The sequence below is a fragment of the Mustela erminea genome, chromosome 5 (genome assembly GCF_009829155.1).
Source record: "Mustela erminea isolate mMusErm1 chromosome 5, mMusErm1.Pri, whole genome shotgun sequence".
NCBI lineage: Eukaryota > Metazoa > Chordata > Mammalia > Carnivora > Mustelidae > Mustela > Mustela erminea.
Window position 1 is genome coordinate 134,164,051 of NC_045618.1, and position 18,176 is coordinate 134,182,226.

Here is an 18,176-nt window from a genome sequence, read left to right on the forward strand (position 1 = left end):
TAGGAACTCCTGGCTCCTCCCTGGTTATGTAGAGAGGCTTTTGGGTGTCAGGGCCACAGCATCGCAGGAAATGCAAACACACTGGAATGGCCTCTGTCACATCAGAGGTCTGGGGCACAGACTAGGGGTTCTCAAGATGCAGGGAGACCAACAGGAAGGCGAGGGAGAAGTCCATTTACTTCTGGACATTGAGGCCTTGTGGTGGGCAGTGCTGGAGACTAGCTAAGTCACCTTCACCAAGTTTCACTTCCAACCTGGGGTTCAGGTTGCAGGTCAAAAATATCTGCATGACAAAAAATGAGGGTGGAGTCAGATTGTACGGCATGCCAGAGGCCATGACCTTTAAATTCGAGGTCCTTGGAACTCACCATGATTAAATGACTTAAAGACCCAGAAGCTGGCAAGACAGCTGTTTGAACAGCCACAACAGTCCTAACAAGAACACCTCATATTTATACCACATCTTTTCACCGAAGTCTGCCGAGTGTTCGACTTGTCATCCTCTTGCCTTCCACTTGTGTTCCCACCTATGGTTCAGAAAGCCAAGATGCAGACAGCCTAGGAGGCCTGATGGGAACTTGGACCAACCTTTCCTCGCTGTGGGCCAGAGGCCGTGTCTCATAGACAGCACTACTTCTGTTAGATGGCTGCGGTGGGCCCAGAGACCCCGAGTGCTGTCAGCTGATGGCTTCCCAAGTAAGCCTACTAGAGAAGCCAGAGGAATATTTACAAGACCTGTTTTGAGCTCTGTGTGAGTATTTGTAATCAGCAGTGCCCTGACACCTGTGACTGGGAGAGAACTCTGATGAGAAGGCAGTGGAAGAAGGTCTCTGGAAACTCACCCTTGGGCTTCCTACTTGGAGGACAGCCTGGAGGCATTGTCTGGGAGGAACAGTGCTGGAACAGTGATGATGATTCCATGTGTCAGTAAAGTGTGTGCTGCCTCTAAGCCTTTTCATAGTTTGTGTCATTGTCATGCCATCACAGTGGTGGATGCTGATGCTGTTATCCTGTATAGTATGGTGCCTGCTCTCCTTTCTAGATTCTTCTTATGCCAATCTCTCCTGAATCACTGAGCTCTGGTCACCCTCGCCTCTTTCTGCAACATGGACAAGCCATGTTCCTTTTCCTGCCTCAAGGAGCTTGCTCATGCTGTTCCTTCTGCCTGGAACACTTTTCTTTTCTCCCTGCTCTTGGTCTCCATTCCCAAGGCTAGTCTCTGCTTATCCTATATATCTTAACTCACTTAGGTCACTTCCTCAGGTAAGCCTTTCCTGACCCTCAGATTAGGTAAAATTCCCTCTAATAGCCTCGCGTAGCAGCTTGTACTTGCCTGTCATTGTGTTTATGGCAGTTGTAACTATATGTTGTGGATGTTGTTTAAATCTGTCCTCACTTCACTATACTGTAGAATCCTTTTAGGCCACCGACTATAGTTATTCTGTGGCTTGTCTAGCACAGTGCCCGCCATATAGTCAGCACTAAACAAGGGTTTGTTGATCAAATGAATAAATGAATTCCTATTTTATAATTGGGGAAACTGAGGCATGAAGAGGCGATGACTCACCCAAGGTTGCACAGTGAGTCCATAAAGAGGTTTCTACGGCTCATGACATGGAGTCCAGTGAGCTCCATGCCCCTTCTCCTTATCCCACTTTCAGTCTGGGGAGCTGGGTCCTCTGCCATTATTTTTCATTCTGCCCTTAAACCTAAAGACACACAGCTTACCTGCTCTCCCCTCCCTACAAAGGGAGTGAAGTGTTCAGGTTCCTACAGGAAGGGTTTACATAATATACCTTCAATCTTTAGGTACATGGCTGAGAAACGACCAGGAGACTCTGAGCTGATGAACCTGACTTTGCTTTGGCCATGGCTTCGCTGTATGACCTTGGGCAATTAAAACTGTTTTTAGCCTCAGTTTATTCACCTGTAAAATGGAAATTGGATTCTCTGCTGCTGTGTGAATCACAGATCTGTTGGAGAGAGATAATTAAATTCATGAACTTTAAGCTTCATTACAAGTAATGTACTGTAATGAAAATCCATTTTTCTTAAAAAAAAAAAAAACGATGCATGAATAAGAACAACACATTCATGTCAAATTCTGGTCAGATGAACAGGAAGTTGCTTGTTTTCATCAAACAGGGCAGGGTCCCAGAATGGCAGAGAACGGAGGAATGTATTTTCATATTTAGGAACAAAAGGAATGTTACATTAAAAAAGTAAGTTTTGGGGGTGCCTGGGTGGCTCAGTGGGTTAAAGCCTCTGCCTTCGGCTCAGGTCGTGATCCCAGGGTTCTGGGATCAAGCCCCGCATCGGGCTCTCTGCTCAAAATAGAGATTTTTTTAAATCTTAAAAAAAAAAAAAAAGTAAGTTTTGAAAAACATCTTGGGTTCACGTAGAAAAGTGCCCCTACCAGAGTATACTCTTTTTAGAAAATGCTTTTTGGGTAAAAAGAGTTGAAAAAAGTCAGTGTTCTGGGAGGACCAGGCTGGAAGGGGCCCAGGGGTTTGAGACACCTGTTATGGCCAAGAGCTCGGACTCTGGGCAGCCTTTTGGAGGCCCTGCTTCCCCAGCAATGGGAGCATCTTCACCTTGCTGGAGCACAGCAACAAAACAGACCTCCTGCCCCTGCCTCAAATTACCCTCTGATGGCTTCCTCCTTCGCATTTTATTTCTCAACCCCTCTGTTCATTTTCTTGTCATTTCAGAGGGTGGTGGAAAATGACGAAAATGTAGAAGAAGGAAATGAAGAAGAAGATTTAGAAGAGGATATCCCCAAGCGCAAGAACAGGACCAGAGGACGGGTAAGCTGGGGACACCATGAGGGAGGGAAGAGTTAAGGGAGGCGGAGGCCCGGAGAACAATTTGTCCCCAGACCCAAAGTCCCAGTGCATATCCTCTCATATCCATGGTCTCCCTTGAAGAAGACACAGAGAGGAGGAACTCCAGAAGAGCTCTGACCCCAGGTGATAGCCTGTAAGAGTTTAGAGTTGGCCAGAGGGAGAAGAGGAGAGAGAGGGTGTCCTGAGGGGACAGTGAGGGTCCTGGGAGGGTTGGGGTGGGGGTCCGGGGAGGGTGGAGGAAGGGGAGAATGTGACTGCTGTACCCATGACTTGGTCATAAAAGAAGGCTGCATTTTCCTGTCCCTGGGGCTGCCCCAGAATCACCTGCTTTGGGGTGTTCTTCACTAGGTGGAGAGTAGGATCACTCTGGGAGAGCGTGGCGGCCACAGCTCATGGTTTCCAAGTGGGAGGGGGATGGGCTTTTGGTGTGGGGCCCCGGATGTGGCAAGAGGAGGCCAGAAGCCTGGGGTGTGGCCCAGGGTTAATCGGTGGTGGAAGGTATACAACTTATGGGAGCGGTGCTTGAGGGGAGGGACCCAAGGCTGAGCGGTAGAACTCTCAGGCTTGCGAGTTGCTCCTCCAGGGTCCTCGTGTTCAAGCCCAAGGGGCTTTTGGTGGTCACCCTCAGGGGTCTGCAAGGGCATTTGACAATGAATAATAATGAGGTGGAGACAGACCTCCAGGGGTAAACTTGCTTGCTGTCTAGAGAATTAGGATTAGGCCTTCTGGCCCCTTTAGGCTGTAGGCAGGACCTCTTATCCATGGGTGCCCTGTGGGTTGGGGTCCAAGGCTAATCACGGTCTGCCTCCCAATTCTTCTGCTTCTTGGGCTTCAGTCACCAGGAGAGCCTATCAAAATGCAGATTCCCAGGACCCACTCCCAGAAGTACTGATTTAGGAGGTTGAGGTTAGGGTTCAGAAAGCTGTATTATAAGCAGATTCTCAGGTGGCTGGTATAAGCAGCGGTCCAGGGCTGCCCACATTGAGCTTGGCTGCTCTGGCTTATTGGCAGGGGCTGGCATTTCTCAGGCCCGGCAGGGCAGCCCTCTGATGTTGGATGCCTTCTCTAGTGGCCAAGCAGCTTCAGCCATGATCTTGTTTTATTTGTTCTTTACTCCCACTTTTTATTGGTATGTATATTCGATTTTGGGGAGAATATCTGAAAGGAAGTCCTAGACATTTTATCATTTAACCTGCACATACCTTAATGTATTTCTCTAACAAATAGTGCTATTATATCCAATAAAAACAACAACACTTCTAATATCTATGCTCTAGTCCCTGATGATTTCCCTGGATTTTCTCAAAAATGCCTTTTTACAGTTGGCTTATTTGAAACTTAAGCCTTTTTTATTTGAGACATACCTCTTCCTTGCTCTACCCGCCCCCCCCCATGCACACACACATTTTTTTCTCCATGCTATTTATTTGTTGAAGAAGTTGGGTGGTTTTTCTTGCAGAATTCCCCACATTCTAGATTTGGTGGATGGGTGGAATTTAATGTATCCTCTTCACTTTCTGGAAACTTGATTAGGCTCAGACTGTTTGAATATGGGTGTAAATTCTTTTGGGGGGGGCAGGGACCCTTCCTGTGCTCTCAGGGCTGGGGTGGGGGTGGGGAATGGATCAGTAGATTCAGGTGTTGTCAGCCAGATCTTGCCCTAGAAGGTTCCCCATCAAGTTCTCATCTAGCTGTTTCAGCAACCAATGATAATGCCTAGACTCATGACTTCATTGCGTTGCATTGCAAAGTAGTGAATATCTAATTCCATCATTAGAGGAGGTTTTAGAATCTCTGGACCTTGTGTGAACTCCAAGAGCTGTGTGCCACCAGGCCTGCTTCCATCCCGTCCCTCACCCCAAACCACAGTTACTAGGGTAGATTGTGAACAGTGGTCCTCTTCACATCTTCTCCACTCCCATCCTAGATCTAGATGATTGATCTCGGCAGAGCATGGATGTGAACTGGGTGTCTCACCTGTAAGAACACAGCAGTAGTACTCGCGCAGTGTGCTTCCTGGCCACCAGGCCATGTGCTGGGGCTCTTTACAACAAGAGCTACACATCGAGAGTGACGACTATGTACTTTGTCCCGCACTCTCGATTTCTCCCCTGTTCCTCATAGGGACATGTGGCAACTGAGCACTTAAAATATTGCCAGTTCAAGTTACAATGTGCTGTAAAGGTAAAATACACACCAGATTTCAAACACTTAGTATGAGAAGAATGCAAAGCAGCTCATTAATATTTCTTATATTGATTATATAACAGCTACCCTAGTAACTGTGGTTTGGGGTGAGGGACGGGATGGAAGCAGGCCTGGTGGCACACAGCTCTTGGAGTTCACACAAGGTCCAGAGATTCTAAAACCTCCTCTAATGATGGAATTAGATATTCACTACTTTGCAATGCAACGCAATGAAGTCATGAGTCTAGGCATTATCATTGGAATACAGGTATGAGGCTGCTTCACCCATAGCCTCAGTTAAGCTACGCTTTTAAGTGGTATATTCAGGCAGCGGCAGGTTCCCAGAGAGCGTTTCTGTTGTCAGGACTGATAGGTGGAACCTCAATGTGTGGTCCCTGGACTTCGACCTCAGGACCACTTGGGGGTTATCAGACACACAGGACCCTGGACTCCACCCAAGATGGACCAAATTAGAGCCTGCACTTTGACAAGACCCCTAGGTGCTTTGTGCCCTCATTGAGGAAGTCAGGGGTGAGGTAGTGATTCCAAGAACAGCCTCCGCCCTGTTTGAACCATGAGTTCAAATCCGGACTCCACTATTTGCTAGACTTTGGGTGAATTATGTAACCTCATCATCTTGATTAAATTATAGCAATACTCTGGGCCTCAGTTTTTCATTAGGAAAATGGGAGTACTAATACCCAGACAATTCTGAGTGCTTAATAAAGTCTAGACATTGCTCAGAGGGTGCAAAGGGAACAACACTTGGAGTTTTGACGATCAGATCCAACAATTAATAATTGCACCTTTGCTAACTTTAGCCCAAGGAATCCAAGCTCTTTAAAATTCATGAAATCCCTGGAAGCCATCCATGTGAGCATTATCAATCAATCAATCAGTCCATCAGGATCTGTTCATTGATGTGCTGTGGTGCAGTCCCATGCTTCTCAAACTAATGTGCATGAGAAGCTCGTGGTGATGTTGTTAAAGTGCAAATTCAGACGCAGTGGGTCTGGGGGTGTGGGGGGCACTGAGAGTTTGTCTGGTTAACAAGCTCCCAGGTGATGCCCGCACTGCTGGTCTGAGGGCTACATTTTAAATAGCAAGGATTGGGGGGGGGGGCACCTGGGTGGCTCAGTCTGTTGAGTGTCTGCCTTCGGCTCAGGTCATGATCCCAGGGTCCTGGGATGGAGCCCTCCATCCAGCTCCCTGCTCGGCAGGGAATCTGTTCTCTCTCTTCTCCTCATTCATGCTTTCTCTCTCAAATAAATAAATAAAATATTTTAAAAACCCCACAAATAAATAAATAGCAAGAATAGGGAGCTATGGTTCTCTCTCTTTCTCTTTTTTTTTTTGTCTCAGGAATTCTTTACTTAAAAATTACTGAGAGCCCCCCTGAAAGCTATTGTTCTGGTGGGTTATAACTAGTGATACTTACTGTATTAGAAATTCAAGCAGAAAAAATGTTAATCTTCAGAATACACCAGCACCCAGAGCGAGGACATCATCATGTCAGGGAGCCTCTGGAAAATGCCACGCGGCGCACTTGTGAGAGAACGAGAGTGTAAAGTTTCAAGGAACATTCTCGGAATATTCAGTGCTGTGATGCAGACCCCCATGTGAGCCATTACTTGAGAACAGCTCCCGTAGAGGAACTAGCTCCCTGAGCCCGAGTCAAGGGTCTTTTAATTGCAAGAAACTCCACACTTCAGCAAAAACGGGGAGTATTTGAAAAGCGGCTGGGTTATTGCCCCAAATATGTACAATTTTTGAAGCTTCAACTCTCAGGAAGGGCAAGAAAATGGCAGGGACTTAGGACAGGGAAAGAACCTAGGCCGTTTGTGGCCCCTGCTGCTTCTTTATTTTTTGGTCAGAAGACTGTGTTTCCTGTTTCTCTGTGTCCTTAACTCCATATCTCCCGCATTGACGGGCTCCCAGTTCATGTGCCTGGGTTCACTGCAGTCATTGCCCCAACGCCAGGTGCTTTGGAGGTGGAATCTGATTGGCCCAGCTTAGGTCATGTGATCACTTTTGAGCCAGCCAATCAACTGAGGCCAGTGGGGCCGGGCCACGTGGTACAATCAAGGCTGTCCTAATCAAGGCTTACCAGTGTCTGAATGGGAGGTGGGGTGGGGAGGAGTGGAGTGGGATGGACAATTCTCAGAGAGGGAGGACTGGTTTCTTGGGGACAGTCAGCTTCCCAAAGTTTTACAGAATAGAGTCTAGAACCTAGGCTGTGCTCCTTCTACTGATTCTGTGACTGTGGATGAGTCACAAACCTTAGAGCTGGTCTCATCATGTGCCGATGGGAATAGTATTACTTACTGTAACTCGTGGTGTATGGTAGGAATGAACTGACCTGATACATGTAAGAGAGCTTGGGATGCTCTGTGCCCAACATCGATCTAAGCGTTGGGTGTTCGTACCAAAGTGTGAAATGCCGTCTTTGCTCCTAAGGACCTTGGGATTAAATTGAGGAGAAAATGCGAATGGCCATGATACAATTAGAAAACAGCAGGCTTCTGCCTGTGCGCTAACCAAATGCAATAAAAGTTCAGAGGAGAGAGAAGAAATCAGCTTGGACAAGAAGGGGACGTAATTTATCAAGCACTTCCTGTGGATGTGGCTCTGTCCCCTGCGGTTTCACACACTCTTAGCGCAAACCCTCTCAGCAGCTCTGCACTAAAGGTGTTGCTGTGCCCATTTTACAGCTGAGAAAATGAAAACCTAGAGAAGTAACTTGTTTACAGACACATGCCTGGTGATTAAACCCATGCCTGTCTGACTTTAAAGCTGATGTTCTTTTTACTCCTTGGTCTGGCGGGAGGCAAGTTCTTGGAGGAGTGGGATGTTAGTGGGGCAAAACCGCGGAGCACTGTGGGTGGCAGAGGAGAGGCTGGTCAGTGGCAGGGATCATATATGAGCACGAGAGGAACCTGAGAAGATTGGCACTAGGTTGCTGTTGGGTGTGTCAGTGGGTGTTAGATGGCAATGAATGAATGAATGAGTGACCCGAACTGATCTGGGAGTCCAAGGGTGGACTGGGAAGGGCAGTGCAGAGGTAGAACCCCAGTTGGTGGGTTCTTTGAGCCGCTCAGGGTCAGTGGATGGGCTCCTGGATTAAAATGTGGAACAGAAGGGAAATGCAAAGTCTAAGATGGCCTTTGAAGGAAGAAACAACAGCATTTTGATATAAAGAATGAAGGAGAACCAAAGATGGCCGACTCAGGGACTGACTGACGGACCAACTGATTCAGCCCAGGCTTATTAAATGCGTCTTAAGTGGCAGGCCCGGTATCAGGTTCTGAATATAGTGTGGCCCAAGTAGACGTTTTCCAGTTCTTATTCGGGAGAGAGATCAACAGGTACAGCAAAAACATGTATAATATAATGTCAGACCACGCTAAGTGTCGGGACCAAACATATAGCTGGGCAGGGGAAAGAGAATGATGGAGAGGCTATGAATGTATCCCAAAGTTTTACAGAATAGGTTGGTCAGGGAGGGCTTCTCGGGGGAGGTGACATCTGAGCAAACTAGCGGGATTCTGAGTTTCCAAGTTTGAGCGATTCCCTTGCGTGTACCCATTTTGCAGTTGAGGAAACCAAGGCTCAGGGAGAGTGTGGAAGCCAGGGTGCTGGTCTGTCCTGCGGGGTGAGATCCAGCCCTGGCTTTCAGCGGGGGCCCTCCCCCTTCCGCTGGCGGCTCCCGGACGAGTGCGCGCTTCCCCTCCTCTTGGCCCAGGCGGTATTTTTAGTCTCAGAGCCCCTTCCCCGCGTCTGCTGTTGGCTCGTCATTCTGCTTGACTTGCTTTCACCTGCTGCAGGCGGCTGTGACAGGGCTGCGGGCTGCGCACGTCAAGCTGTCCCTGACTTCACCATGGGGGCGTGGGGGGGGGGGCAGCTGAGTGTGACCTCCCTCCCTGTCGTCGTGGTTGTTGTCGCCGAGGCCTGTCTGTGCCCCCGGGTGACAGCAGCACCTCACAGCTCCCCCTGCCGGTCAACTCTGAGTAATGAGGGCCGGGGTTGGGGGTGCGGGCGGCTCCTGGGGGCCGCCGGCTTGGGTGGGGGCTGGGGAGGCAGCGAGGCAAAGCGGTGGGAGGGAGGGAAGCAGGGAGGAGGAATTTCGTAATTTGTTTTGGAGAGAGATGCGCTGAGGAGGCGGCGGAGGTGGTAGCTTGGCAGGTGGTGTTGACTGTGAAGAGTGCGTGTTTTGTGAGAGCGTGTGAACATCGCAGGCCTGGGGTACAGGCCTTTCCGCTGTGAAATCCCCCGCAAGTGAGTGAGAGAGAGAGAGAGAGAGAGAGAGTGTGTGTGTGTGTGTGTGCATCACAGTCCTTTTGGCCCTGAAGTCCCCAGGGCCGCTTGTCCAGGCCCAGCCCCTGCGACTGCCCCGTTTCCCCTGCACCCCAGGTGGCTGCCATGTTTTATTTCTCATCTGCTGCGGCCCCTTCTCTGTCCCCAAAGCCCTCAGCAGGCCCTTTCCCTGGCTGGGAGTTTACTGCTACTCATTACCAGAGAATGACCTGGAGGCGGCCGGGGTGCTACCCACGTGACTGTGTGGGACTTACAAAGGTTTAAAAATAAACCTTGCCACGTTCTTGCAGCCGCTGTCCCGGGGCTGCAGCGCTGCCAGCACCCTCTCTGGCTGCTCTTCTCTACCCCTGGAGGTGGAACGCTTCCCACCTCCGCCCCAGGCTGGGCCGGCTCTTTCTGGAGATGCCCGCAGGGTGGTGGGATCAGGAGTCTGACCCCAGGAGACTGAGGTGTCAAGGCCTTTGTTACTGGCCAGAGGCCTGAGGCAGGTCACACCGGGAGGCCTCAGCGGATGTTCACCCCCAGGAGGAGCAGGGGAGAGGGCTGAGGAGAGCTCACTGCCATGCCCGGGCTGGATTCCAGGCCTGGCTGGCCCCTGAGAGACTTGAAGAGGACTGTGTGAGCCTGGGGCGAGAGCCGGGGGTGATGACTGCAGTCACACTCCCTGCTCCAGGCCGCCATCATCCGGTCGGCTGAGGGGAGCAGGGTGGGCATCTCCATGTGGGGCCAATGACGCTAGAAGGATCGGCAGCAGGAGGAGGAGGTCCCTGTGGCAACCATAGAGAACAAGGATGGGGAAGATGAAGGCTTTTGCAGTCAGACTGTTGTGAGTTTCCGTCCTGGCTCCGCACTTCATAGCGGAGGGACCCTGGGCGAGCTACTTAACCTGGGGTTGCCTCAGTCTCCCGATCTGTAAAATGGGGAGAAAAGTAGTACCTCTCTTGGAGTTGTGAGCATTTCATGAGATGATGTGGGTGAGTAGCTGAGTGCTCCGGAGCAAGTTCCTTGACCTCTCTGGGCCTCCGTTTCCAGGCTGTAAAATGGGGTTGGTATTGGTTCAAAGGCTGTGAGGAAGACCAGAGGAAGAGATGTAGGTGAAGCGCTTGGGGCCTCACAGAGGACGTGCACAGGAGCCGTAGCGAGCATCTCCATAACGGGCATCCGGTTCCTTGTCTCCCCAGGCCCGTGGCTCGGCAGGCGGCCGGAGGAGGCACGATGCCGCCTCTCAGGAAGACCACGACAAACCTTACGTCTGTGACAGTAAGTATGGCCAGGGCCGCCTTCCTGACCCTGCCCCCCGCCCCCGCACCCCTTTCCCTGTGCTTCCCTGGCTGTCGCACCCCCAGCCTCAGCCTCGCTGGCTCCCCCTCTTGGGCCTGCCCCGCAGCTCGCATGCCTGCCGCCAAGGCACCATTTCTTGTTGCCTCTGGTCAAGGCTTCGCCCACCCAGGTGTTTGTGCGTGAGGGAGAAGCCAGCCAGGGGTGCCGGCCTCCTGTCTCTGGCAGCTCTTCCACCGTGGCTTTCTTCTGGCGAGCTCTCTCTGTCTCTCTCTCTCTCTCTCTCTCAGATTCATCCTCTGTTTCTTTCTCTGTTTCAGAGAGTTACAAACAAAAGCATAACTCAAACTCCTCCGACAAAGGTACTTGGCTCCTTTGGCTTTTCATGTTTCGCTTTCATTTCCTTCTCTCTCTCCTGTCCCAGGTAGGGCAAGTTACGAATCTTCCTCGGACGACGACTTAGCTTAATAAATGGCCCACTGGAGGTCCATCTCCGGCCTTTCTTGCTTGCTTCAGAGGCACCTCTTGGGCAAGGACTGGCTGGTCCTGGTTTAGGGGGTGCAGACGGGGCTGGGGCAGGGAGCAGGGATTGACCCTTCAGCTCCGAGGGATTGCTCTCGGCTGGAACACTGTTGTCTCTCTCACCTACCGGAGCTTTGGGTGGTGGGTTTAAAATCCTTGCCCTAGATATCTCTCACTGCTTGGGGCGCCATCTGCTCGTTTCACAGCAGGGACTGCCCTAGAAACCACACTCCCTGACCATCTTCCCTTCATGTCTTTTCTGCTCCAAGGACGCAGAGCTGGGCCACGGGGGAAGGGCAGCGAGGTGGCTCGGGCAGGGCTGTGGCTCGGTGGTTCCTTCCGCCGGCATCTGGCGGTGTCCGCATTCGCTGTGGAAGCAGAGGGTGAATGGGGGAGACGGGGCTCAGGGAGCACATCGGGGCTGGTGCTCCTTTCCTCCCTCTTCACTGGCCTCTTTTGATTTCAAAAAGTTGTTCTGTGCCTGGTGGGGTGACAGCTGGTTGGAGAACATTTTGCTAGAAGAACTCAAACTCCATGACCCCCATTTGGCTGCTTAATACACCGTACCGATGGCACTCACGAGACAACTCTTGCAGGTAACATCTCCGTCCCACAGCGGTTTTGTTCCAGAGCCAGGAGGAGGCAGGGCACGGGGGCTGGTGACTCTGGGCGAAGTCAAGAGGTCCCTGCTTTGGCCTGGGTCTTGCCTCCCGGAAGGGCCTCTGTTTTGTTCCGCTGCACCGAAGCCCTAGCACGTGAGCCCTCTGGGGACTGGTTGTGGGCTGAGAAGGGTCCTTCTGACCCCCGCAGAGCAGACTTTCCAGCTGTGTCTGGCTGGAGCCGCCCAGCCCCCAAGAATGCCAACAGCTGCTTTGGGACTGGGGCACTGCCATTCAATTTCTCTCTTAAATAGCTTCATTTTTGTGATCTGATTTTCTGCTCCCATAGCTAGTGGGATTACTTTTTTGCTCCATCTCTTCAGTTTTCATGAGACTTGCAGCCCATAATCCCATAAATTCCCAGACACCCCTGGCACGCCCTTCCTCACCCACCTCTCCCTTCCTCTCTTCACTCTTTCTGCCGTCCTCCTCCTCGCCTGTTACCTCCATGGAGCTCCCTCTGTGGGTGTCCCTCTCTTGCCTGGCCCCCCTCCTTCTGCACCGAGTGCTTATGTCCTGTCCTTCCCCCAACCCTTGTCACGTAATTAGGAGCTCCCAGGGCCATTCGCTCTTTTTCTGTCCCCTTCCCCGCAGTCTCTTCCTCCTTCTGTTTAGCCCGTGACGCTCCGGACTACTATACAAAGGCCTGATGTTGGCTTTCTGGAAGTCTCAGTGGCTGATTCCTTGGCTCTGCCCATGCAGCCCCGGCCTCCCTTCTCCTGCCTCGGGGGCCACGGTCTCCCGTAGATTGCCCTTCTCTCTCCTGGCTCTCGTAGGGAATTGTGTGGCAGCTTGGTGATTAATAGACTTTATTTTTATCTGGTGCCCTTCAGACACATGATCCTTTGGGATAGGGATGACCTTTGGAGAGGTCATGAGGCCCACCCTCCACCCCCGAACGGAGCAAGGAATGCTTTTAATAATCTCTAATGGATCCTAAGTAGAGAGGTGTCCGGTCACCTCCTTGAGTGTCCCCAGGGATGGTGTTACCATAAACTACCCTTTCTTTCATGATTCCAACTGTGCTCTGAATGATTGTTTTCCCTTAATAGGAGCTAAATTTTCCATTTTAGCAGATTTTGTCTTTTGCCCCCTTATCTTTTACGCATCTTTGTCCCCGAAATAGGCCCATTGAGTATTTTGTCTATTTTGGGGGTGCTTTTCACGTCCCCTTGCATTCTTGGTTTATTATCTAGGGCCACATCCCATAACCTCTGTGATGGCCTACTCTAAATTCCCTTCCTGGTTTACATTTAAGTTCGGCACTCCCACTGGAAGTAACACCAAGGCCAAGTAGCCCGAGAGTAGCAGACACACTTCCCTGTTTTTTTTACACATCGGCTCTTAATAACAGCCGGTATGTGTAGAGAACTGAAGTACTTGCCCCCCCCCCCCATTGCCCTGTGCGCTATGCCCACGACCTCCCATGCCGGGCCTGTCCTGACCCCATGCCTCGCCAGGTGCGTGCCCCTTTCTACTTCATGCATTTGATTATTCTTTCTTCCATAAATCACTTTGCATTTAGCCCTATTGAGTCTCAATAAAGAGATACAATAATATGTGACTTCAATATACAAGATTCAATAAAGGCAAATTTAAAGACATTGCCCCGTAGTTGAATTTCATCCTCTGCAGATTTGCAATCCCTGCCATTGTTGTGTTGTCTATGGTTTGATTTGCATAATCCCCACTCTATCTCCAGAGTTATTTATGAAAATATTAGGCTACCTTATACCCCGCCACCTCCTCCTGGGTTTATATGTGGAGTAGTAATAGCTATCTTTCAGGTGTGATTATGTTTAACCCTTCTTGGTTGTATTCCTAAATGTAGTTGTCCTATTATGTTCTTGGTCCAAGCATCCCTCTCAGGATGGGTGGTTGAAATATTATCTTAGCTGCTAACTTCAGGTGATAGATAGTTTGCCTGTTGCCTTTCACTCAGCCATCGAATTTATTCCATCTCAGAGAAGTACTAAATCATCTGAACATAATTTATTTTTTTACCCCGTCTGTGTGGTGTGTGTGTACGTGAATGCTTCATCTTCCAGCAAGTAACCAATCCCTGTAATTATCCTTAATGTTTACCAAGCTTTAGGAGTAAAATTCTGGTTCTTCTGTTTCAATCTCTTGTCAAAGAAAAGTGTTTCTTATCCACAGAGCAACTGATTATGACTTTGTGGGGAAGGCTGTCGGTGTTTGTCGAAATGTGGACCTGGGCCATCTGCACAGAGGGAACCAAGATGCTTATTAAAATGTGATTCCTGGGCCTCATACCGGACCTTCTGCATCAGAACCAGGGGGAGCAGGCTCAGGAACCTATATTTTTTGCGAGCTCCTCAGGGGAATTCCTTCTGAATTTTCAGAGTGACTGGTCTACTTCATTCAAATTCGAAGGCTTCTAGCCTTTTTATTTTTCCCTGCTTTTGGCATCCGGAAGTTCTAGAGTCTTCAGGAATTCTCCAAGCCAATGGCCATAGGCTTGCCGCACTGTTTTAGTTGGTCTCTTTAGAAATTTTCCTTTCCCGTTTTTTTCCCAGCATTGATCTAAAACTCAGCAGTCCTATATAAAGCTCAGCAATCCAGCACTTGGCCTTAATTTACTTAATAGCTTTAAATCCTAACAGTATCATTAGCCCCCTTTTAGAGGTGGGATGATAACTGGAGACAGACATACGAAAGCAATCCTTGGGTTGGGCTACTGGGATGTTTTAAAAATCATTCTAAATGTTTATCTCTTCTCTCTCCAACGGCTCCCAGCCCTGAATTTTCTATTAGCATCACTGGGACTGACTCTGGATGAGACCTACTTTGCCATTGTCTTTGTTCAAGTAGCATCATAGGAGAGAGGATGGTGGTGGGGTGGGGGGATGATTTTCAGAGGGGAGAAAGGGAGAACACTGTGTCTCTAAGCAGCAGCCATGTAGAGTGGAGCAAAGCTCCCATTTACCCCTTTCCGTGGGCACAATGAACGTGAGTCATGGAGGTTTTTTTTTTTTTTCTTCTTTCCCAGTTTTTTTCTTCTCTCTTCCTTTTTTTCTTTTTTTAAAAAGATTTTAAAAATTTGATTGAGAGAGTGAGAGAGTGCAAGCAGCGGGGAGGGGCAGAGGGAGAGGGTGAAGCAAGCTCTCCGCGGAGCAGGGCTCCATCCCGGGTCCCCAGGATCATGACCTGAGCCAAAGGCAGATACTTAACTGGCGGAGCCATCCAGCTGCCCATTCCCAGTTTTTTCCTTAAAAATTAAAAAAAAAAATTAAGTTTATTTTACTGTAGAAAGAATACTTAACACCTACCTTCTTAATACATTTTTAGTGTATGATAGATATTGCTGAATACAGGCACGGTGCTGGGCAGAAGATGTGTACGGCTTATTCATCTTCCTCGACTGAAACCTTCCGCCCATTGCTTAGTGATTTCCTAACCCCCTTCTCCACCAGCCTCCAGCAACCACCACTGCCCCCTCGGATGCTATGAGGTTGGCTACTCGTGTAAGTGGAGTCACGCAGTATTGGCTTTGCTGGGACTGGCTTCTTTCACCCAGCACAACGTCCTCGAGATCCATTCATGCTGTTGCATATTGAAGGATTCCTTCTTTTTTAAAAGATGGGGAATATTCTGTTGTATGGATCTACCAAATTTTCATCATCAGTGCATCTGTTAATGGACAGTTAGGTTGTTTCCACATCTTGGCTACTGCGAATAGTGCTGCCATGAACCTGGGAGTGCTAATTCTTTGAGATCCTGATTTCCGTTCTTTTGGACAAATACCCAGAAGTGGGATTGCTGGAGCCTGTGGCAATTCTATTTTTAGTTTTTTGAGGCACCTTCGTACTATTTTCCAGAGCAGCTGCACCATTTTGCATTCTCACCAGCAGCGTCCAAGTGTTCCAGTTTCTCCACAGCCTTGCCAGCGCTTGTCTTTTGTTCCCAGTTTTTTCGGATCGCGGTGATAACGCTTGCTCACAGCGCTTAGAGCGTGCGGAGCGCGGTGCAGAGCCCGTTCCGTGCGTGGTCTCTGTAAGTCCTCACCGTAACCTTGAGAGGCAGGGACAGTTGACCTCGCTTTAGTATGAAGAAACCAGGGTGCAGAGAGGTGAAGGGACGTGTCCACACATACTGCTGGGAAAATATGCCCTCCTACCCTGGAGTTTGGCTCTCCTGAGAGTTGAGGAAAAAACATGTTTTAAAAGTGAATTAGGGGTGTCTGGGTAGCACAGCCAGTTAAGCGTCTGACTCTTGGTTTTGGCTCCGGTTGTGATCTCAGGATTATGAGATCAAGCCCCGCATTGGGCTCTGCATTCAGCCCGAGGTCTGCTTAAGATTCTCTCTCTATTTCGCCCCCTCTGCCCTTCCCCTGCCTCAAATAAATAAATAAATAAATAAACCTTTGAAAGTGAATTAATGGAGCGCCTCAGTGGCTCAGTTGGTTGAGTGTCTGACTCTTGATTTTGGCGCAGGTCATGATCTCAGGGTCATGAGACTGGGCCCCGAGTCGGCTCCTCACTGGCCGTGGAGACTGCTTAGGATTCTCTCTCCCCTCTCCCTCCGCCCCTCCGCCCACCCTGTCTCCCCATCTCTAAAGAACAACCAGAAGTGAATTAATGATCACATACATCTCACTGATGAGATGAAGCCATGTCCACTGGTAACAGATGGCTTCTAGGCGTCAGGCTGGCAGGAACGGAATAGATTATACACTTTTAAGCCTTTTACATTTAAATCTATTAAAATCACCCTCTCCCCCAAACTGGGGCATTAGAGTGGATTAGTGACAAAAGGCAAATAGGCATGGTCAGAGCCCTCCCAGGAGCATGACTCAGCTCTGAGTGCTGTCTGGTACTCACACTCCAGGAGTGGGGGCACCCAACTCAGTCTCCAGATCAGTAAAAACCTTGGTCTCCACCACCTCTCCCCCTACAGGCATGTGTTTTTGATTGTGCGGCCCGTGACTGAAAACATGGCCACTTTGCGGTGTTGCCTCCCTTCTAGAAATTCAGTGGGGGTTAACTATGTCCAAATGGGGCAGTTTCAGAATAGGGTTTGGGGTTCCTTCCTGCCATTCTTGGTGGTGGAATCCTGGAGGGAGAAGGGTATGGGAGGAAAAGCAAAAAGTCTGGGGGGATGGTCCTGGTTCTACCCTTCAGGGACGAGGACGTCACTTTCCTGATTCGTCAATGAGGGGTCTCCTTTCTTGAGTATCTCGACCTCCCCCATCAGCACCCCTTCCCCACGCCATGGGCTCCTTTCTCCCCAGGCAGTGGCTTAACGATGAGTCTCTTCTCCCTGGAGACAAGATGTCGGACCATCACATTCGCAGGCTGAGAGGGGCTGTGGGCTGGGTGGACTGGCACATGGGGCAGACGCAGCTTACACCCAACGTAGTCTCAGAAAATCTGCTTGACCTCAACTTCCTAAAATTACTCTGGATTCGCCCTTACCTGAGTGTACCGGGAGAATCAGATGACTATTGCAGTCTTATTAAAAAAAAAATTTTTTTTTTTTTTTCCTTTTGAGGGCATTAAGGCCCCACATTCTCTAAGGCTCATGTGCTTTTAGCTTCGAGCTGCAGTGGAAAAGCCAATAACGCGGCCTTCAGGCTGGCTGCCCCTGTCACTGAAGGGAAGCCAGGCTCATCACTCAGTTGTCCGCGCTATTATCTTGCGGGTCCTTGCATGGGGTGCGGCAGGGGAGGGTGAGGAAGGCTCCGTGCCCCAGAAACTTGATTTGTGGAGCAGGGCCAGTGGCATGGGATTGATCCCTGGAGATTGAGTGCATTTGTTACGGCAAAGCTGGGTCTTTTTAAATATTTAAATGCCATCCTGTCACGGACACAGGTTGCACGGTGTCCCAGCAGGGCGGTCCCGCAGGCAGGGCTGAAGAGAAGCTGCCCGCTTTTCTCTCTGCTCCCCTCACACCTGCCTGGCTCTCCTTCCTTTGCTCCTGCGGCCTGCCCTGCCCTCCCCGCCCCCTGGCCCGCACCTCCGGGCTCTCAAGGACTTGGTTTGCCTTTTCTGAGCTGTAGCCCACGCCTTCTTGAATTATTTTGTCCTCCAGCCAGAGCCGATTCTCAGCTAGCCGTTCCTGAATGCAAACTTGGTGGCAAATAATTCCTACCAAGATGCAGAGGACCAGTAACAGGATAGATATGAAAATGGGCAGCAGTTTTTTTTTTTTTAATGATCTTTTTTATGGAAATAATACCTACTCATTGCAGAAAAATCAGAAATCACAGATATGCATAAAGGAGAAATAAAAATCACCCATAAGCTTTCTCCTGAGAGATAGCTTCCGTTTTGGTTTTGTATAGCATTTGAGGATTCTATCTCCGTCTCTCTGTACACACACACACACACACACAAGCACACAGACATAC

At 49.8% G+C, this 18,176-nt stretch overlaps 1 protein-coding gene across 4 annotated transcripts in view; it reads left to right on the forward strand.

Annotated features, from left to right (window-relative positions):
- Positions 1 to 18,176, forward strand: part of DPF3 (double PHD fingers 3) — a 258,847-nt gene that overhangs the window by 148,889 nt on the left and 91,782 nt on the right. For all 4 annotated transcript variants that reach the window (XR_004286165.1, XM_032345049.1, XM_032345048.1 and 1 more), the window contains exons 5-6: positions 2,712 to 2,807; positions 10,529 to 10,607. Coding sequence is in view for 3 of the 4 variants with exons in the window: in XM_032345049.1 (XP_032200940.1) it covers positions 2,712 to 2,807; positions 10,529 to 10,607 (175 nt within the window). In the remaining variant the exon portion in view is untranslated. The remainder of the gene's footprint in view (positions 1 to 2,711; positions 2,808 to 10,528; positions 10,608 to 18,176) is intronic.